Source organism: Salvelinus namaycush, chromosome 25 (assembly GCF_016432855.1).
Source record: "Salvelinus namaycush isolate Seneca chromosome 25, SaNama_1.0, whole genome shotgun sequence".
In the NCBI taxonomy this organism is placed as follows: domain Eukaryota; kingdom Metazoa; phylum Chordata; class Actinopteri; order Salmoniformes; family Salmonidae; genus Salvelinus; species Salvelinus namaycush.
Window position 1 is genome coordinate 14,507,115 of NC_052331.1, and position 16,362 is coordinate 14,523,476.

General features: G+C 42.6%; 1 protein-coding gene across 1 annotated transcript in view; it reads right to left on the bottom strand.

Moving 5' to 3' along the window:
* Window positions 1–16,362, bottom strand: part of spidr (scaffold protein involved in DNA repair) — a 73,804-nt gene that overhangs the window by 43,971 nt on the left and 13,471 nt on the right. The window contains exon 6 of the mRNA XM_038963963.1: window positions 4,624–4,883. Within this exon, the coding sequence (XP_038819891.1) occupies window positions 4,624–4,883 (260 nt within the window). The remainder of the gene's footprint in view (window positions 1–4,623; window positions 4,884–16,362) is intronic.

The following is a 16,362-nucleotide window of genomic DNA, read 5'->3' on the forward strand; positions in this document are numbered from 1 at the left end:
CACCCAAGCCATAGATTGCTACCATCAGGCAAATGGTACCAGAGCATTGGTTCTCAGACCAACAGCCTCTGAGACAGCTTCTACCCCCAAGCCATAAGACTGCTAATTAGCCAGACTGCTAAAGAGTCAATTAAATGTCACCCAAACGACCTGCACTGACTATCTTCCACTGAAATTTCGCACACTCACTAGACCATATATATACACTGAACAAAAACATAAAAACGCAACATGGAACAATTTCAACGATTTTACAGTTCATATAAGATAAAACAGTCAATAGGAAAAAATTAGGCCCTAGTCTATGGATTTCACGACTGGGCAAGAGCGCAGACAATCAGAATTCGTTTTCCCCCCCAAAAGGGCTTTATTACAGACAGAAATACTCAGTATCATCAACTGTCCGGGTGGCTGGTCTGAGACAGTCCCGTAGGTGAAGAAGCCGGATGTGTAAGTCCTGGGCTGGAGTGGTTACACGTGGTCTGCAGTTGAACGTACTGCCAAATTCTCGAATCCGGATGAACGTACTGCCAAATTCTCGAATCCGGATGAACGTACTGCCAAATTCTCGAGGCCGGTTGAACGTACTGCCAAATTCTCGAGGCCGGTTGAACGTACTGCCAAATTCTCGAGGCCGGTTGAACGTACTGCCAAATTCTCGAGGCCGGTTGAACGTACTGCCAAATTCTCTAAAACCACTTTGGAGCGGCTTATGGTAGAGTTATTTGCATTCAAATCTCTGGCAACATTTCTGCAGTCAGCATGCCAATTGCACACTCCCTTGAGACATCTGTGGCATTGTGTTGTGTGACAAAACTGCACATTTTAGAGTCCCCAGCACAAGGTGCCCCTGTGTAATGATTATGCTGTTTAAATCAGCTTCTTGATATGCCACACCTGGCAGATGGATGGATTACATTTGCAAAGGAGAAATGCTTACTAAACAGGGATGTAAACAAATCTATCCACAATGAGAGAAAACATTTGTGCGTATAGAACATTACTGGGATCTTTTATTTCAGCTCATGAAACATGAGGCTAACACTTTACGTGTAGCGTTCATATTTTTGTTCAGTATACAGTGCATTTGGAAAGTTTTCAGACCCCTTGACTTTTTCCACATTTTGTTACTTTACAGGCTTATTCTAAAACGACTAAAATAATTTTGGGGAATAAAAAATAGAACAGAAATACCTTATTTACATAAGTATTCAGACCCTTTGCTATGAGACTTGAAATTGAGCTCAGGTGGATCCTGTTTCCATTGATCATCCTTGAGATGTTTCTACAACTTGATTTGAGTCCACCCGTGGTAAATTCAATTGATTGGATATGATTTGGAAAGGCACACACCTATCAATATAAAGGTCCCACAGTTGACAGTGCATGTCAGAGCAAAAACTAAGCCATGAGGTCGAAGGAATTGTCCGTAGAGCTACGAGACAGGATTGTGTCAAGGCACAAATCTGGGGAAGGTTACCTAAACATTTCTATAGCATTGAAGGTCCCCAAGAACACAGTGGCCTCCATCATTCTTAAAGGGAAGAAGTTTGAAATCAACAAGATCCTTCCTCGAGCTGGCCGCCCGGCCAAACTGAGCAATCGGGGGAGAAGGGCCTTGATCAGGGAGGTGACCAATAACTGATGGTCATTCTGACAGAGCTCCTCTGCGGAGATGGGAGAACCTTCAGAAGGACAACCATCTCTGCAGCACTCTACCAATCAGGCCTTTATGGTAGAGTGGCCAGATAGAAGCCACTCCTCAGCAAAAGGCACATGACAGCCTGCTTGGAGTTTGCCAAAAGGCTCCTAAAAGACTCTCAGACCATGAGAAACAAGATTCTCTGGTCTGATGAAACCAAGATTGTACTCTGGCCTGAATGCCAAGAGTCACATCTGGAGGAAACCTGGCAACATCTATACGGTGAAGCATGGTGGCAGCATCAGGCTGTGGGGATGTTTTTCAGCGGCAGGGACTGGGAGACTAGTCAGGATCGAGGGGAAAATAAACAGAGAAAAGTACAGAGAGATCCTAGATGAAAACCTGCTCCAGAGCTACCTAATAAGACCCCGAGGCTGTAATCACTGCCAAAGGTGCTTCAACAAAGTAAAGTACTGAGTAAAGGGTCTGAAAACTGTAAATGTGATACTTTTTTATTTATTTTTAATACATTTGCAAACATTTCTAAACTGTTTTTGCTTTGTCATTATGGGATATTGTGTGTCGATTGATGAGGGGGGGGGAGAAAAAAAAAATCGATCAACAAAATGTGGGAAAAAACAAGGGGTCTGAATACTTTCTGAATGCACTGTACACACACACACAGAGAGAACAAAAATTCTCTCACTCAGCAAAATACTACGTGAGTGAAAGTCTAAAATTATTTGGTTTTAAACATACCTATGGATCAAAATTAAAAGTAGAAATAATTTCAAATTCCTTATATTAAGTAACCCCAATTTTATTTACACAAAGCCAGGGGAACACTCAGACATAACTTACAAACGAAGCATGTGTGTATAGTGAGTCAGCCAGATCAGAGGCAGTAGAGATGACCAGGGATGTTGATAAGTGTGAGAATTTCACAATTTTCCTGTCCTGCTAAGCATTCAAAATGTAACAAGTACTTTTGGGTGTGAGGGAAAATGTATGTAGTAAAAAGTGCATCATTTTATTTAGAAATGTAGTGAAGTAAAAGTTGTCCAAAATATAAATAGTTTAGTACAGATTCCCAAAAAACATAGTACTTAGTAGTACTTTAAAGTATTTTTACTTAAGTACTTTACACCACTGTGTACAACTGAATAATTTCTGCACAAACTGTTAGAAACCATCTCAGGGAAACTCATCTGCGTGCTCGTCGTCCTCACCAGGGTCTTGACCTGACCACAGTTCGGTGTCGTAACCGACTTCAGTGGGCAAATGCTCACCTTCGATGGCCACTGGCACACTGGAGAAGTGAGCTCTTCACGGATGAATCCCGGTTTCAACTGTACCGGGCATACGGCAGACGTACAGGCAAGCGTTTTTTTCTGATGTCAACGTTGTTAACAGAGTGCCCCATTGTGGCGGTGGGGTTATGGTATGGACAGGTATAAGCTACATACAACGAACACAATTGCATTTTATCGATGGCAATTTGAATGCACAGAGATACTGTGATGAGATCCTGAGGCACATTGTCGAGCACTTCATCAGCCGCCATCACATCGTGTCGTAGCATGATAATGCACAGCCCCATGTCTCAAGGATCTGTACACAATTCCAGGAAGCTGAAAACGTCTCAGTTCCTCCGTGTTTGGGACGCTATGGATCGACGTGTACAACAGTGTTCCAGTTCCCGCCAATATCCAGCAACTTCACACTGCCATTGAAGAGAAGTAGGACAACATTCCACCAGGCCACAATGGGACAACATTCCACAAGGCCGCAATCTACAGCCTGATCAACTCTATGCGAAGAAGATGTGTCGCGCTGCATGAGGCAAATGGTGGTCACACCAGATACTGACTGGTTTTCTGATCCACACCCCTACCTTTTTAAAAACGGTATCTGTGACCAACAGATCCATTTCTATATTCCCAGCCATATGAAATCCATAGATTAGGGCCTAATTTATTTATTTCAATTGACTGATTTCCTTATATGAACTGTAACTCAGTAAAATCTTTGACATTTTTGCATTTATATTTTTGTTCAGAGTACAAACCACACAATACATTGACACTCCCACACACACTACATACACACAACACACGCATGCAGATTGACACCAGACACACACACACGCTAATACTCATACTTTGCTTCTGCTGCTCTGTTCTTTATTTTACTCTTAATAATAATAGTAATAATAATAATAATATCTATCCTGACGCATAGTCACTTTACCCTGCCTTCATGTACTTATCTACCTCGAACCTCATACACATTGATCTGGTACTGGTACTCCCTGTGTATACCTCCATTCTTGTGTATTTTATTTTATTCTCCGTGTTACCACTTTATTCTTATCTTTAAAAACTCTGCATTGTTGGGAAGGGCTCGTAAGCAAGCCTTTCACGGTAAAGTCTACGCCAGTTGTACTCGGCGCATTTGACAAATACAATTCTATTTGATCAACTGTAGAAATACAAAGGAATCACAAAGCAGTAGTTTGTTATGGTACTCTGTGGAGAAAGATTGTCTTATCCGAGGGTCTTAACTATGACAGTGACATTTGGCACCCACATGTCGTCACCCAGGTGGCCCTTTGATCAGCAACATCGCCCTGGAAACATCCGCAGACGGTGTGTGTGTGTGTGTATGTGACTCGCGATGATCATGATGATTATTTCCCTCGCATTGCTTCTCATTATCCAAGAGCTAACCCAGGGGTAAGCAACCCTGGTCCTGGAATGTAGCAGAGACTTAATGTTTTTGATTTACCCGACCTGGAAGATCAGGTGTGTTGAATTTAGGCAATCACAGAACTGATCAATTAGCTCAGTTGGTCGTGTGTGGTGCCTAGTTGGAACACAATCCTGCAGTACACTCCAGGAACAGGGTTGCCTACCCCTGATCGAACCTATTATGAGATCATAAATGCTTCTTAAAAAAAAAAAGTTCTTTAGTAGTCGAACCTTTGAAACGTCCTTTTCTTTTTGCTGGAGTCCTCTGGGGTCTTGGAGTTCCTGTCTGTCTGTTTCTGGGGCGTCTGCAGCGCTGCCTGAGCGGACCTGACCCAGTCACTGACTGACCTTCTGCTGCCCTCCCCTTCCCCAGCCCCAGTATGCAGAGGACACTCAGCCACAACCCCAGCCTCCAGTCTGTTCTGGCTTAGGGTGTCATGGCTCTCTCCCTCTCCATCAGACAGGTAGTCTGAGATGTCTGTGTCTGTCACCTGGGGATGAATAGTCTATTATTATGAGCTTTACACATAACATGATATCAGTGCAATATGTTAATTCCAAAAGGTCATACTTTGGCAGAAGTATTTTCCTTCATTCAAAGGAGTATGTTTTCATCTTAGTTCCAACACTTGGGTGCTAATATGTGGCATATCAGCACGTGTCATGTGTTCTGTACAATATGATCAAAAACCCTTCTTAAAAACTGTCATCAATGATGATTAAGGTACACATGTGGAACCATTAAGAGTGGGCACAAAGGAACAAGCCGTTACACTAACAATAACAGAACGCTCTGTCTCATTGGGCACACACACAGCACACCTGAGGATATCAGTTCCCATGTAGAGAAATCCAAAACACTCATGTGCAGACAAGACCAGCATACCAGCCCCCTTTCCCTGTTAGCCACCCACACCACCCCAGCCTACGCAGCAGCCGAGCAGCGTGCTCTCTTATTTGATTCAACTTGACCCTGCTAGGCGGAGTGCCAGCAGATGTCACACTAACTAGCTAGAGAGCAGGAACACGATGTTCCTGGCCCGTGCTCAAAAATGTGTTCACTCACCCTGCCTGCACGGCACTGGATGCATTGTAAGTAAATACAGAGCTCACACAGCTCTCTCTCAGCCTATGAGGGCGAGGTCCTGCCTCCTAGCTGACATGTTGTTGCTGAACCAACAGTAGTAAAAGGCTAGTTTACAACCATGATGGCACGGCGCAGATGGGGTGCAGGTTATTAACCCTGTTGGCTGCTGACATCCGAGGCAAACCTGGGTTCAAATACTATTGGAACTCATTCAAATAGTTTGAGTGATCACTTTAGCCTACAAGTGCCTGGACTGCCAACACAGGTGGGCGGAGTTTGTACTTTTGGAGACTTTTCTATTCCACTCAATCAATCACACCTATTTGAAAAATACTTCAAATAATATTAAACCCAGGTCTTGGCTTTGGAGGTTTAGCTTGAGCTTGGGTGTGGATCTGCCTTCATCTGGGAAGTGGCTAGCTGGCTATCCTCATGTACTCTTGAAATAAAGCATCAGTACGCATGCTCCTCTTCCTCGCTACCCACCACACAGTTCTAGATCAATAATAAAAATGAAATGAGTACTACGCTGGAAAACACAGATAAAGTGAGTCAGCCGAGCCATGTGTTTTGTTTCAGCTTTATACGGAACAATAAATCCCTCCTTTTGGATTGAGACCTCAAAGTCCATTTCCTGTCAGATCCAGTTTGATTTACTATTGATAGTAACCACCTCATCCTTTGCGGAGAGTGGGAAGTACTAACTCTTTCCCTTCTGACCCAAACTGTTGTCAAAGGAAAGGGAAATGGATAGCCACTGATCAGAATAGGATAGGGAAACACTAGCTTTTACACTGAACAAAAATATAAACGCAACATGTGAAGTGTTTGTCCCATGTTTCATGAGCTGACATCCCAGAAATTATCCATACGCACAAAAACCTTATTTCTCTCAAATGTTGATCATTACACAGTTGCACCTTGTGCTGAGGACAATAAAATGCCACAATTGTCACAACACAATGCCACTGGTGTCTCAAATTGAGGGAGTGTGCAATTGGCATGCTGACTGCAGGAATGTCCATCAGAGCTGTTACCAGACAATTGAAAATTAATTTCTCTACCATAAGCTGCCTCCAATGTACACTACCATTCAAAAGTTTGGGGTCACTTAGAAATGTCTTGTTTTTGAAAGAAAAGCACATTTTTTGTACATTAAAATGACATCAAATTGATCAGAAATACAGTGTAGACATTGTTAATGTTGTAAATGACTATTGTAGCTGGAAACGGTTGATTTTTGATGGAATATCTATATACAGTGGGGAGAACAAGTATTTGATACACTGCCGATTTTGCAGGTTTTCCTACTTACAAAGCATGTAGAGGTCTGTAATTTTTAATCATAGGTACACTTCAACTGTGAGAGACGGAATCTAAAATCCAGAAAATCACATTGTATGATTTTTAAGTAATTAATTTGCTTTTTTCAATGACGGCCTAGGAACAGTGGGTTAACTGCCTTGTTCAGGGGCAGAACAACATATTTTTACCTTGTCTGCTCGGGGATTTGATCATGCAACCTTTCGGTTACTAGTCCAGCGCTCTAACCACTAGTGTACCTATCAGTCAATTTAAAATAAATAGAAGGCCAGCATCCCCAGTCGCCTTCGGCGAAGGCAAGGTCAAATCCCCGAGCAGACAAGGTAAAAATATGTTGTTCTGCCCCTGAACAAGGCAGTTAACCCACTGTTCCTAGGCCGTCATTGAAAATAAGAATTGGTTCTTAACTGACTTGCCTGGTTAAATAAAGGTAAAATAAAAATAAAAAATTACAATTTCCTTATATAAACTGTAACTCAGTCAAATCCTTGAAAATGTAGTGTTAATATTTTTGTTCAGTGTAGTTTCTAAATGATTGCCTTCGTTAAATCTGCATCCATTCATGTCAAGAGTAGTTGTTATTCTGGCTGTTTATTTACCACCATAGACAGACGCTGGCACTAAGACCGCACTCAGTCAGCTGTATAAGGAAATAAGCAAACAGGAAAAACTCACCCAGAGGCGGCGCTCCTAGCGGCCGGAGACTTCAATGCAGGGAAACTTAAATCAGTTCTACCAAATTTCTATCAACATGTTAAATGTGCAACCAGAGGGAGAAAAAAAAATCTAGATCACCTGTACTCCACACAGAGACGCGTACAAAGCTCTCCCTCGCCCTCCATTTGGTAAATCCGACCACAACTCTATCCTCCTGATTCCTGCTTACAAGCAAAAATTAAAGCAGGAAGCACCAGTGACTCGGCCTATAAAAAAAGTGGTCAGATGAAGCAGATGCTAAACTACAGGACTGTTTTGCTATCACAGACTGGAACATGTTCTGGGATTCTTCCGGTGGCATTGAGGAGTACACCACATCAGTCACTGGCTTCATCAATAAGTGCATCGAGGACGTCGTCCCCACAGTGACTGTACGTACAGTCGTGGTCAAATGTTTTAAGAATGACACAAATATACATTTTCACAAAGTCTGCTGCCTCAGTTTGTATGATGGCAATTTGCATATACTTCAGAATGTTATGAAGAGTGATCAGATGAATTGCAATTAATTGCAAAATCCCTCTTTGCTATGCAAATTAACTGAATCCCCCAAAAACATTTCCACTGCATTTCAGCCCTGCCACAAAAGGACCAGCTGACATCATGTCAGTGATTCTCTCGTTAACACAGGTGTGAGTGTTGACGAGGACAAGGCTGGAGATCACTCTGTCATGCTGATTGAGTTCAAATAACAGACTGGAAGCGTCAAAAGGAGGGTGATGCTTGGAATCATTGTTCTTCCTCTGTCAATCATGGTTACCTGCAATGAAACACGTGCCATCATCATTACTTTGCACAAAAAGGGTTTCACAGGCAAGGATATTTCTGCCGGAAAGATTGCACCTAAATCAACCATTTATTAGATCATCAAGAACTTCAAGGAGAGCGGTTCAACTGTTGTGAAGAAGGCTTCAGGGCGCCCAAGAAAGTCCCTCAAGTGCCAGGACCGTCTCCTAAAGTTGATTCAGCTGCGGGATCGGGGCACCACCAGTACAGAGCTTGCTCAGGAATGGCAGCAGGCAGGTGAGTGCATCTGCACGAACAGTGAGGCGAAGACTTTGAGGATGGCCTGTTGTCAAGAAGGGCAGCAAAGAAGCCACTTCTCTCCAGGAAAAACATCATTGACCGACTGATATTTTGCAAAAGGTACAGGGATTGGACTGCTGAGGACTGGGGTAAAGTCATTTTCTCTGATAAATCCCCTTTCTGATTGTTTGGGGCATCCGGAAAAAAGCTTGTCCAGCGAAGACAAGGTGAGCGCTACCGTCAGTCCTGTGTCATGCCAACAGTAAAGCATCCTGAGACCATTCATGTGTGGGGTTGCTTCTCAGCCAAGGGAGTGGGCTCACTCACAATTTTGCCTAAGAACACAGCCATGAATAAAGAATGGTACTAACACATCCTCCGAGAGCAACTTCTCCCAACCATCCAGGAACAGTTTGGTGACGAACAATGCCTTTTCCAGCATTATGGAGCACCTTGCCATAAGGCAAAAGTGATAACTAAGTGGCTTGGGGAACAAAACATCGATATGTTGGGTCCATGGCCAGGAAACTCCCCAAAACTTAATCCCATTGAGAACTTGTGGTCAATCCACAAGAGGCGGGTGGACAAACAAAACCCCACCAATTCTGACAAACTCCAAGCATTGATTATGCATGAATGGGCTGCCATCAGTCAGATGTGGCCCAGAAGTTAATTGACAGCATGCCAGGGCGGATTGCAGAGGTCTTGAAAAAGAAGGGTGAACACTGCAAATATTGACTCTTTGCATGAACTTCATGTAATTGTCAATAAAACCCTTTGACACTTATGAAATGCTTGTAATTATACTTCAGTATTCCATAGTAACATCTGACAAAAATATCTAAAGACACTGAAGCAGCAAACTTTGTGGAAATTAATATTTTTGTCATTCTCAAAACTTTTGGCCACGAATGTACATACCCCAACCAGAAGCCATGGATTACAGGCAACATTCGCACTGAGCTAAAGGGTAGAGCTGCCGCTTTCAAGGTGCGGGACTCTAACCCGGAAGCTTACAAGAAATCCTGCTATGCCCTGCGACGAACCATCAAACAGGCAAAGCGTCAATACAGGGCTAAGATTGAATCATACTACACCGGCTCCGACAATCATCTTATGTGTCAGGGCTTGCAAACTAATACAGACTACAAAGGGAAGCACAGTCACGAGCTGCCCAGTGACACGAGCCTACCAGGCTTCGAGGCAAGCAACACTGAGGCATGCATGAGAGCATCAGCTGTTCCGGAACACTTTGTGATCACGCTCTCTGTAGCCAACGTGAGCAAGACCTTTAAACAGGTCAACATACACAAGGCTGCGGGGCCAGACGGATTACCAGGACGTGCGCTCCGGGCATGTGCTGACCAACTGGCAGGTGTCTTCACTGACATTTTCAACATGTCCCTGTCCGAGTCTGTAATACCAACATGTTTCAAGCAGACCAACATAGTCCATGTGCCCAAGAACACAAAGGCAACCTGCCTAAATTAATACAGACACGTAGCACTCACGTCCGTAGCCATGAAGTGCTTTGAAAGGTTGGCAATGGCTCACATCAACACCATTATCCCAGAAACCCTAGACCCACTCCAATTTGCATACCGCCCAAACAGATCCACAGATGATGCAATCTCTATTGCACTCCACACTGCCCTTTCCCACCTGGACAAAAGGAACACGTATGTGAGAATGCTATTCATTGACTACAGCTCAGCGTTCAACACCATAGTACCCTCAAAAGCTCATCACTAAGCTAAGGGTCCTGGGACTAAACACCTCCCTCTGCAACTGGATCCTGGACTTCCTGACGGGCCGCCCCCAGGTGGTGAGGGTAGGTAGCAACACATCTGCCACACTGATCCTCAACACTGGAGCTCCCCAGGGGTGCGTGGTAGGTCCCCTCCTGTACTCCCTGTTCACCCACGACTGCATGGCCAGGCATGACTCCAACACCATCATTAAGTTTGCAGATGACACAACAGTGGTGGGCCTGATCACCGACAACGACGAGACAGCCTATAGGGAGGAGGTCAGAGACCTGGCCGGGTGTTGCCATAATAACAACCTATCCCTCAACGTAACCAAGACTAAGGAGAAGCTTGTGGACTACAGGAAAAGGAGGACCGAGCACGCCCCCATTCTCATCGACGGGGCTGTAGTGGAGCAGGTTGAGAGCTTCAAGTTCCTTGGTGTCCACATCAACAACAAACTACAATGGTCCAAACACACCAAGACAATCGTGAAGAGGGCACGACAAAGCCTATTCCCCCTCAGGAAACTAAAAAAGATTTGGCATGGGTCCTGAGATCTTCAAAAGGTTCTACAGGTGCAACATCGAGAGCATCCTGACTGGTTGCATCACTGCCTGGTACGGCAATTGCTCGGCCTCTGACCGCAAGGCACTACAGAGGGTAGTGCGTACGGCCCAGTACATCACTGGGGCTAAGCTGCCTGCCATCCAGGACCTCTACACAAGGCGGTGTCAGAGGAAGGCCCTAAAAATTGTCAAAGACCCCAGCCACCCCAGTCATAGACTGTTCTCTCTACTACCGCATGGCAAGCGGTACCGGAGTGCCAAGTCTAGGACAAAAAGGCTTCTCAACAGTTTTCAGCCCCAAGCCATAAGACTCCTGAACAGGTAATCAAATGGCTACCTGGACTATTTGCATTGTGTGGCCCCCTCCAACCCCTCTTTTTACGCTGCTGCTATTCTCTGTTCATCATATATGCATAGTCACTTTAACCACATCTACATACTACCTCAATCAGCCTGACTAACCGGTGTCTGTATGTAGCCTCGCTACTTTTATAGCCTCGCTACTGTATATAGCCTGTCTTTTTACTGTTGTTTTATTTCTTTACTTACCTATTGTTCACCTAATACCTGTTTTGCACTATTGGTTAGAGCCTGTAAGTAAGCATTTCACTGTAAGGTCTACTACCCACACCTGTTGTATTCCCGCGCACGTGACAAATAAACGTAGATTATATTTGATTTATTCACACTAACAAATCTGTGTAAAAGCCTGAGTAATAAGCATAAATGTAAAATATAAGTAAATCCAAATTAAACCAGGGCTTCAAAGAATAGAAAAAGCTATACTGAATTTAGGACAAACCTGAGAATAACCTGTGCTATAACTCGATAACTCAAACCTTCAAGCAAATCTCCCATTGACATCGACACCCGATCTTAAGAAAAACATTCAACTTTTAATGTTTCACATGTTAGGTGGATTCAGCTTTATGAGATAATCTCTTGGTTTCTGTGAGGCCTCAGACCACAAGCATCCAGTTCAGGGAGGTTAGATAGGTAACCTTTAACTCCCAGAATGCTGATAGCAGCTGTGAAAGAGGGAAATGGCTGCACGGTCTGTGGGGGTGATGATTATCTGACTACATGCGTGAGGCTTCCTCAAGAACATAGCCTCGACTGCATTACAACTAACAGAGAACTCCTTCAGAGGCACATTCTAACTTGTCAAGACAACACATACATACAATGCAACTCCAACCCAGTGTGCATACAGCAAACAATCTCAAGCAACAGTATTCCTTTTAACATTGTCTCTGGCAACAGAACTAAGGCTAATATGTAGCTTCTCGTTGGCCATACATATTTCAGTATCTTCATTACAGTAAGTGCCTTAGTGACTTCAAAAAGTATTCACACCCCTTGACATATTCCAAATGTTGTCTCACAGCCTGAATTCAGAATGGATTTAAAAAATATATTAAATCATCCATTTTAACACAGTACCCCATAATGACAAAGTGAAAACATGTCTGACATTTTTGCAAATGTATTGAAAATTAAATACATCAAAATTAGAGTCAATGCATGCTCTGTCAAATTGGTAGTTAATCATTGCTAAACAACCATTTCCAAGCCATAGATTTTCAAGCAGATTTAAGTCAAAACTAAGTCTGACACTCAGGAACATTCACTGTCTTCTTGGTAAGAAACTCCAGTGCAGATTTGGTAGTGCTGAGCGATTAACCGCCATTTTTGTTAGTTTAGTGTAGAAAACGTGGTAATTAACTACAATGACCATAATCCAATGCACTCGGTCTGTGCGGAGCAGACTTGGTGACTGAGAGAAGAGAGAACGTGCAACCTACAGGGATAGAAAGCAGTTGCTTTGAGAGCCTGAACATACATGATCTAAGTGATTGATAGTTGGTATTCAGCAGTCAAAAGTTTATTTGAAGAACTTGAAAAAAAATGTGATTTGGTCAGACAGCATAGGTAGCAGCTCTATAGAAATGAGATGACTTGGAATAAAATTAAGTCAAACAAACCAAATATTTCTTAAAGTACTGTGAATAAATGGTTAATAAGTGATGAGCAGTAATGGGCAGTTACTACCATCATGTGACTTACTGTTTTACTCTGTGTTACATCATTCAACACACATAATAAGTGGGCACGACAAAACCTATTCCCCCTCAGGATACTGAAAATATTTGGCATGGGTCCTCAGATCTTCAAAAAGGTTCGACAACTGCACCATCAAGAGCATCCTGACTGGTTGCATCACTGCCTGGTATGGCAACTGCTCGGCCTCCGACCGCAAGGCACTACAGAGGGTAGTGCGAACGGCCCAGTACATCACCCAAGCTTCCTGCCATCCAAGACCTCTATACCAGGCGGTGTCAGAGGAAGGCCCTAAAAATTGTCAGACACCAGCCACCCTAGTCATAGACTGTTCTCTCTGCTACCGCACGGCAAGTGGTACCGGAGCGCCAAGTCAGGTCCATGAGGCTTCTAAACAGCTTCTACCCCCAAGCCTTAAGACTCCTGAACATCTAGTCAAATAGCTACTCAGACTATTTGCAATCCCCCCCCTCTCCACACCACTGCCACTCTCAGTTGTAATCTATGCAGTCACTTTAATTAACTCCACCTACATGTACATACTACCTCAACTCACCGGTGCCCCCGCACACTGACTCTGTACAGGCACCCCCCTGTAAATGTTGTTATTTTTTACTGCTGCTCTTTAATTACTTCTTACTTTTATCGCTTATTCTTATCCGTATTTTTTTAAACTGCACTGTTGGTTAGGGGCTTGTAAGTAAGCATTCCACTGTAAGGTGTTCACTGTTGCATTCGGCGCATGTGACTAATACCATTTTATTTTATTTGATAATGCATTTTAAGTAAAACAAATTATTGAAATCGAACAGACCTCAAAAAGCACTAAATCGCTCAGCATAATTTATGTTATTGTCCTGCTGAAAGGTGAATTCATCTCCCAGCATCTGATGGAAAGCAGACGGAATCAGGTTTTCCTCTAGGATTTTGCTTAGCTCTATTCCATTAGATTTAAAAAATAAAAATAAAAACTCCCCTGTCCTTTACGATTACAAGCATACCGATAACATCATGCAGCCACCACTATGCTTTAAAATATGGAGAGTGGTACTCAGTAATGTGTTGTTGGATTTGCCCAAACATATCACTTTGTATTCTGGACATACAGTTCATTTCTTTGCCATATTTTTTGCAGTTTTACTTTAGTGCCTTATTGCAAACAGAATGCATGTTTTGGAATATTTGTATTCTGTACAGGCTTCCTTCTTTCACTCAATTAGGTTAGAATTGTGGAGTAACTACAATGTTGTTGATCCATCCTCAGTTCTCCCATCACAGCCATTACACTCTGTAACAGATTTAAAGTCACCATTGGCCTCATAGTGAAATCCCTGAGTGGTTTCCTTCCTCTCCGGCAACTGAGTTCAGAAGGACGCCTGTATTTTTGTAGTGACTGGGTGTATTGATACACCATCAAAAGTGTATTCAATGCCTGCCCCCCCAAAAATGTAAACTTATTTTCTAATAGGTTGTCACGTTCCTGACCTGTTTTCTGTTGTTTGGTATGTGTTTATTGGTCAGGGCGTGAGTTTTGGGTGGGCAGTCTATGTTTTCTGTTTCTATGTTGGTTTTGGGGTTGCCTGGTATGGCTCTCAATTAGAGGCAGGTGTTTGACGTTTCCTCTGATTGAGAGTCATATTAAGGTAGGTTGTTCTCACTGTTTGTTTGTGGGTGATTGTCTTCCGTGTCAGTAGATGTTACCACACGGGACTGTTTCGGTTTGTCTGTTCCTGTTCGTGTGTTCTTCGTTTCATGTAAGTTCGTAGTTTAGGTCTGTTTAGTTCGTTTTGTTATTTTGTATTTCTAAGTGTTATTTCGTGTTTCGTCGTTTTGTTTAATAAATCATTATGAATTCACACCCCGCTGCACTTTGGTCCAATCACTACTCCTCCTCTTCGTATGAAGAGGAGGAGGAATGCCGTTACATAGGTGCCCTTCTTTGAGAGGCATTGGAAGACCTCCCTGGTCTTTGTGGTTGAAACTGCGTTTGAAATTTACTGCTTGACTTTACAGATTATTTTGTGGGGGATACAGAGATTTTTTATTTTTTACCTTTATTTGACTAGGCAAGTCAGTGAAGAACAAATTCTTATTTTCAATGACGGCCTAGGAACAGTGGGTTAACTGCCTTGTTCAGGGGCAGAACGACAGATGTTTACCTTGTCTGCTCGGGGATTTGACCTTGCAACCTTTCGGTTACTAGTCCAACGCTCTAACCACTAGGCTACCTGCTGTATGATGAGGTAGTCATTCAACAATTATGCTAAACACTATTAATGCACACAGAGTGAGTCCATGCAACTTATTATGACTTGTTAAGCACATTTTTACTCCTGAATTTATTTAGGCTTTCCATAACATTTTTTATTAATTTGTAAACACTTGTGAAAACATCATTCCACTTTGACATTATGGGGTATCGTGTATAGGCCAGTGACACAAAATCTCAAATGAATTCATTTAAAATTCAGGCTGTAACAATAAAATGTAGAAAAAGTCAAGGGGTGTGAATACTTCCTGAAGGCACTTTAATCCTTAACCTTTCTGGACTACCCATCCCGGATCCGGGATCATCCTCATCAAAAAAGCTGACTAGCATAGCCTAGCGCGACAGGGATATCATATAATATAATTTCATGAAATCACAAGTCCAATACAGCAAATGAAAGATAAACATCTTGTGAATCCAGCCATAATTTCCGATTTTTAAAATGTTTTACAGCGAAAACACAATATATATTTATATTAGCTCACCACAATAGCCAAACACACAACGCCATTTATTCACCGCCAACATAGCTTTCACAAAACCCACAAATAGAGATAAAATTAATCACTAACCTTTGAACAACTTCATCAGATGACAGTCTTATAACATCATGTTATACAATACATTTATGTTTTGTTCGAAAATGTGCATATTTAGAGGTACAAATCGTGGTTTTACATTGTGAATACGTAGCCATAATGCACCAAATTGTCCGGAGAAATTTTGGACAGTCACGTAATCTAACCAAAAAACTCATAAACTTTACTAAAAAATACATGTTGTACAGCAAATGAAAGATACACTGGTTCTTAATGCAACCGCTGTGTTAGATTTAAAAAAATAACTTTAGTACAACGTACAGCATGCAATATTGTGAGACAGCGCCCAACAATTCTCCGCCTTGTTGGAGCCAACATAAACCACAAAAATACGAAATAACATCATAAATATTCTCTTACTTTTGATGATCTTCCATCAGAATGTTGTGCAAGGAGTCCTAGTTCCAGAATAAATCGTTGTTTTGTTTTAGAATGTCCATTTCTTCTGTCGAATTAGCAACTTTGGCTAGCCATGTGGAGGGCACATGTCCAAGAACTCTTAGCGCATGGAACGAAAAATTCCAAAAGTCCCAATAAACGTCGAATAAACTGGTCAAACTCGGTTGAAAAT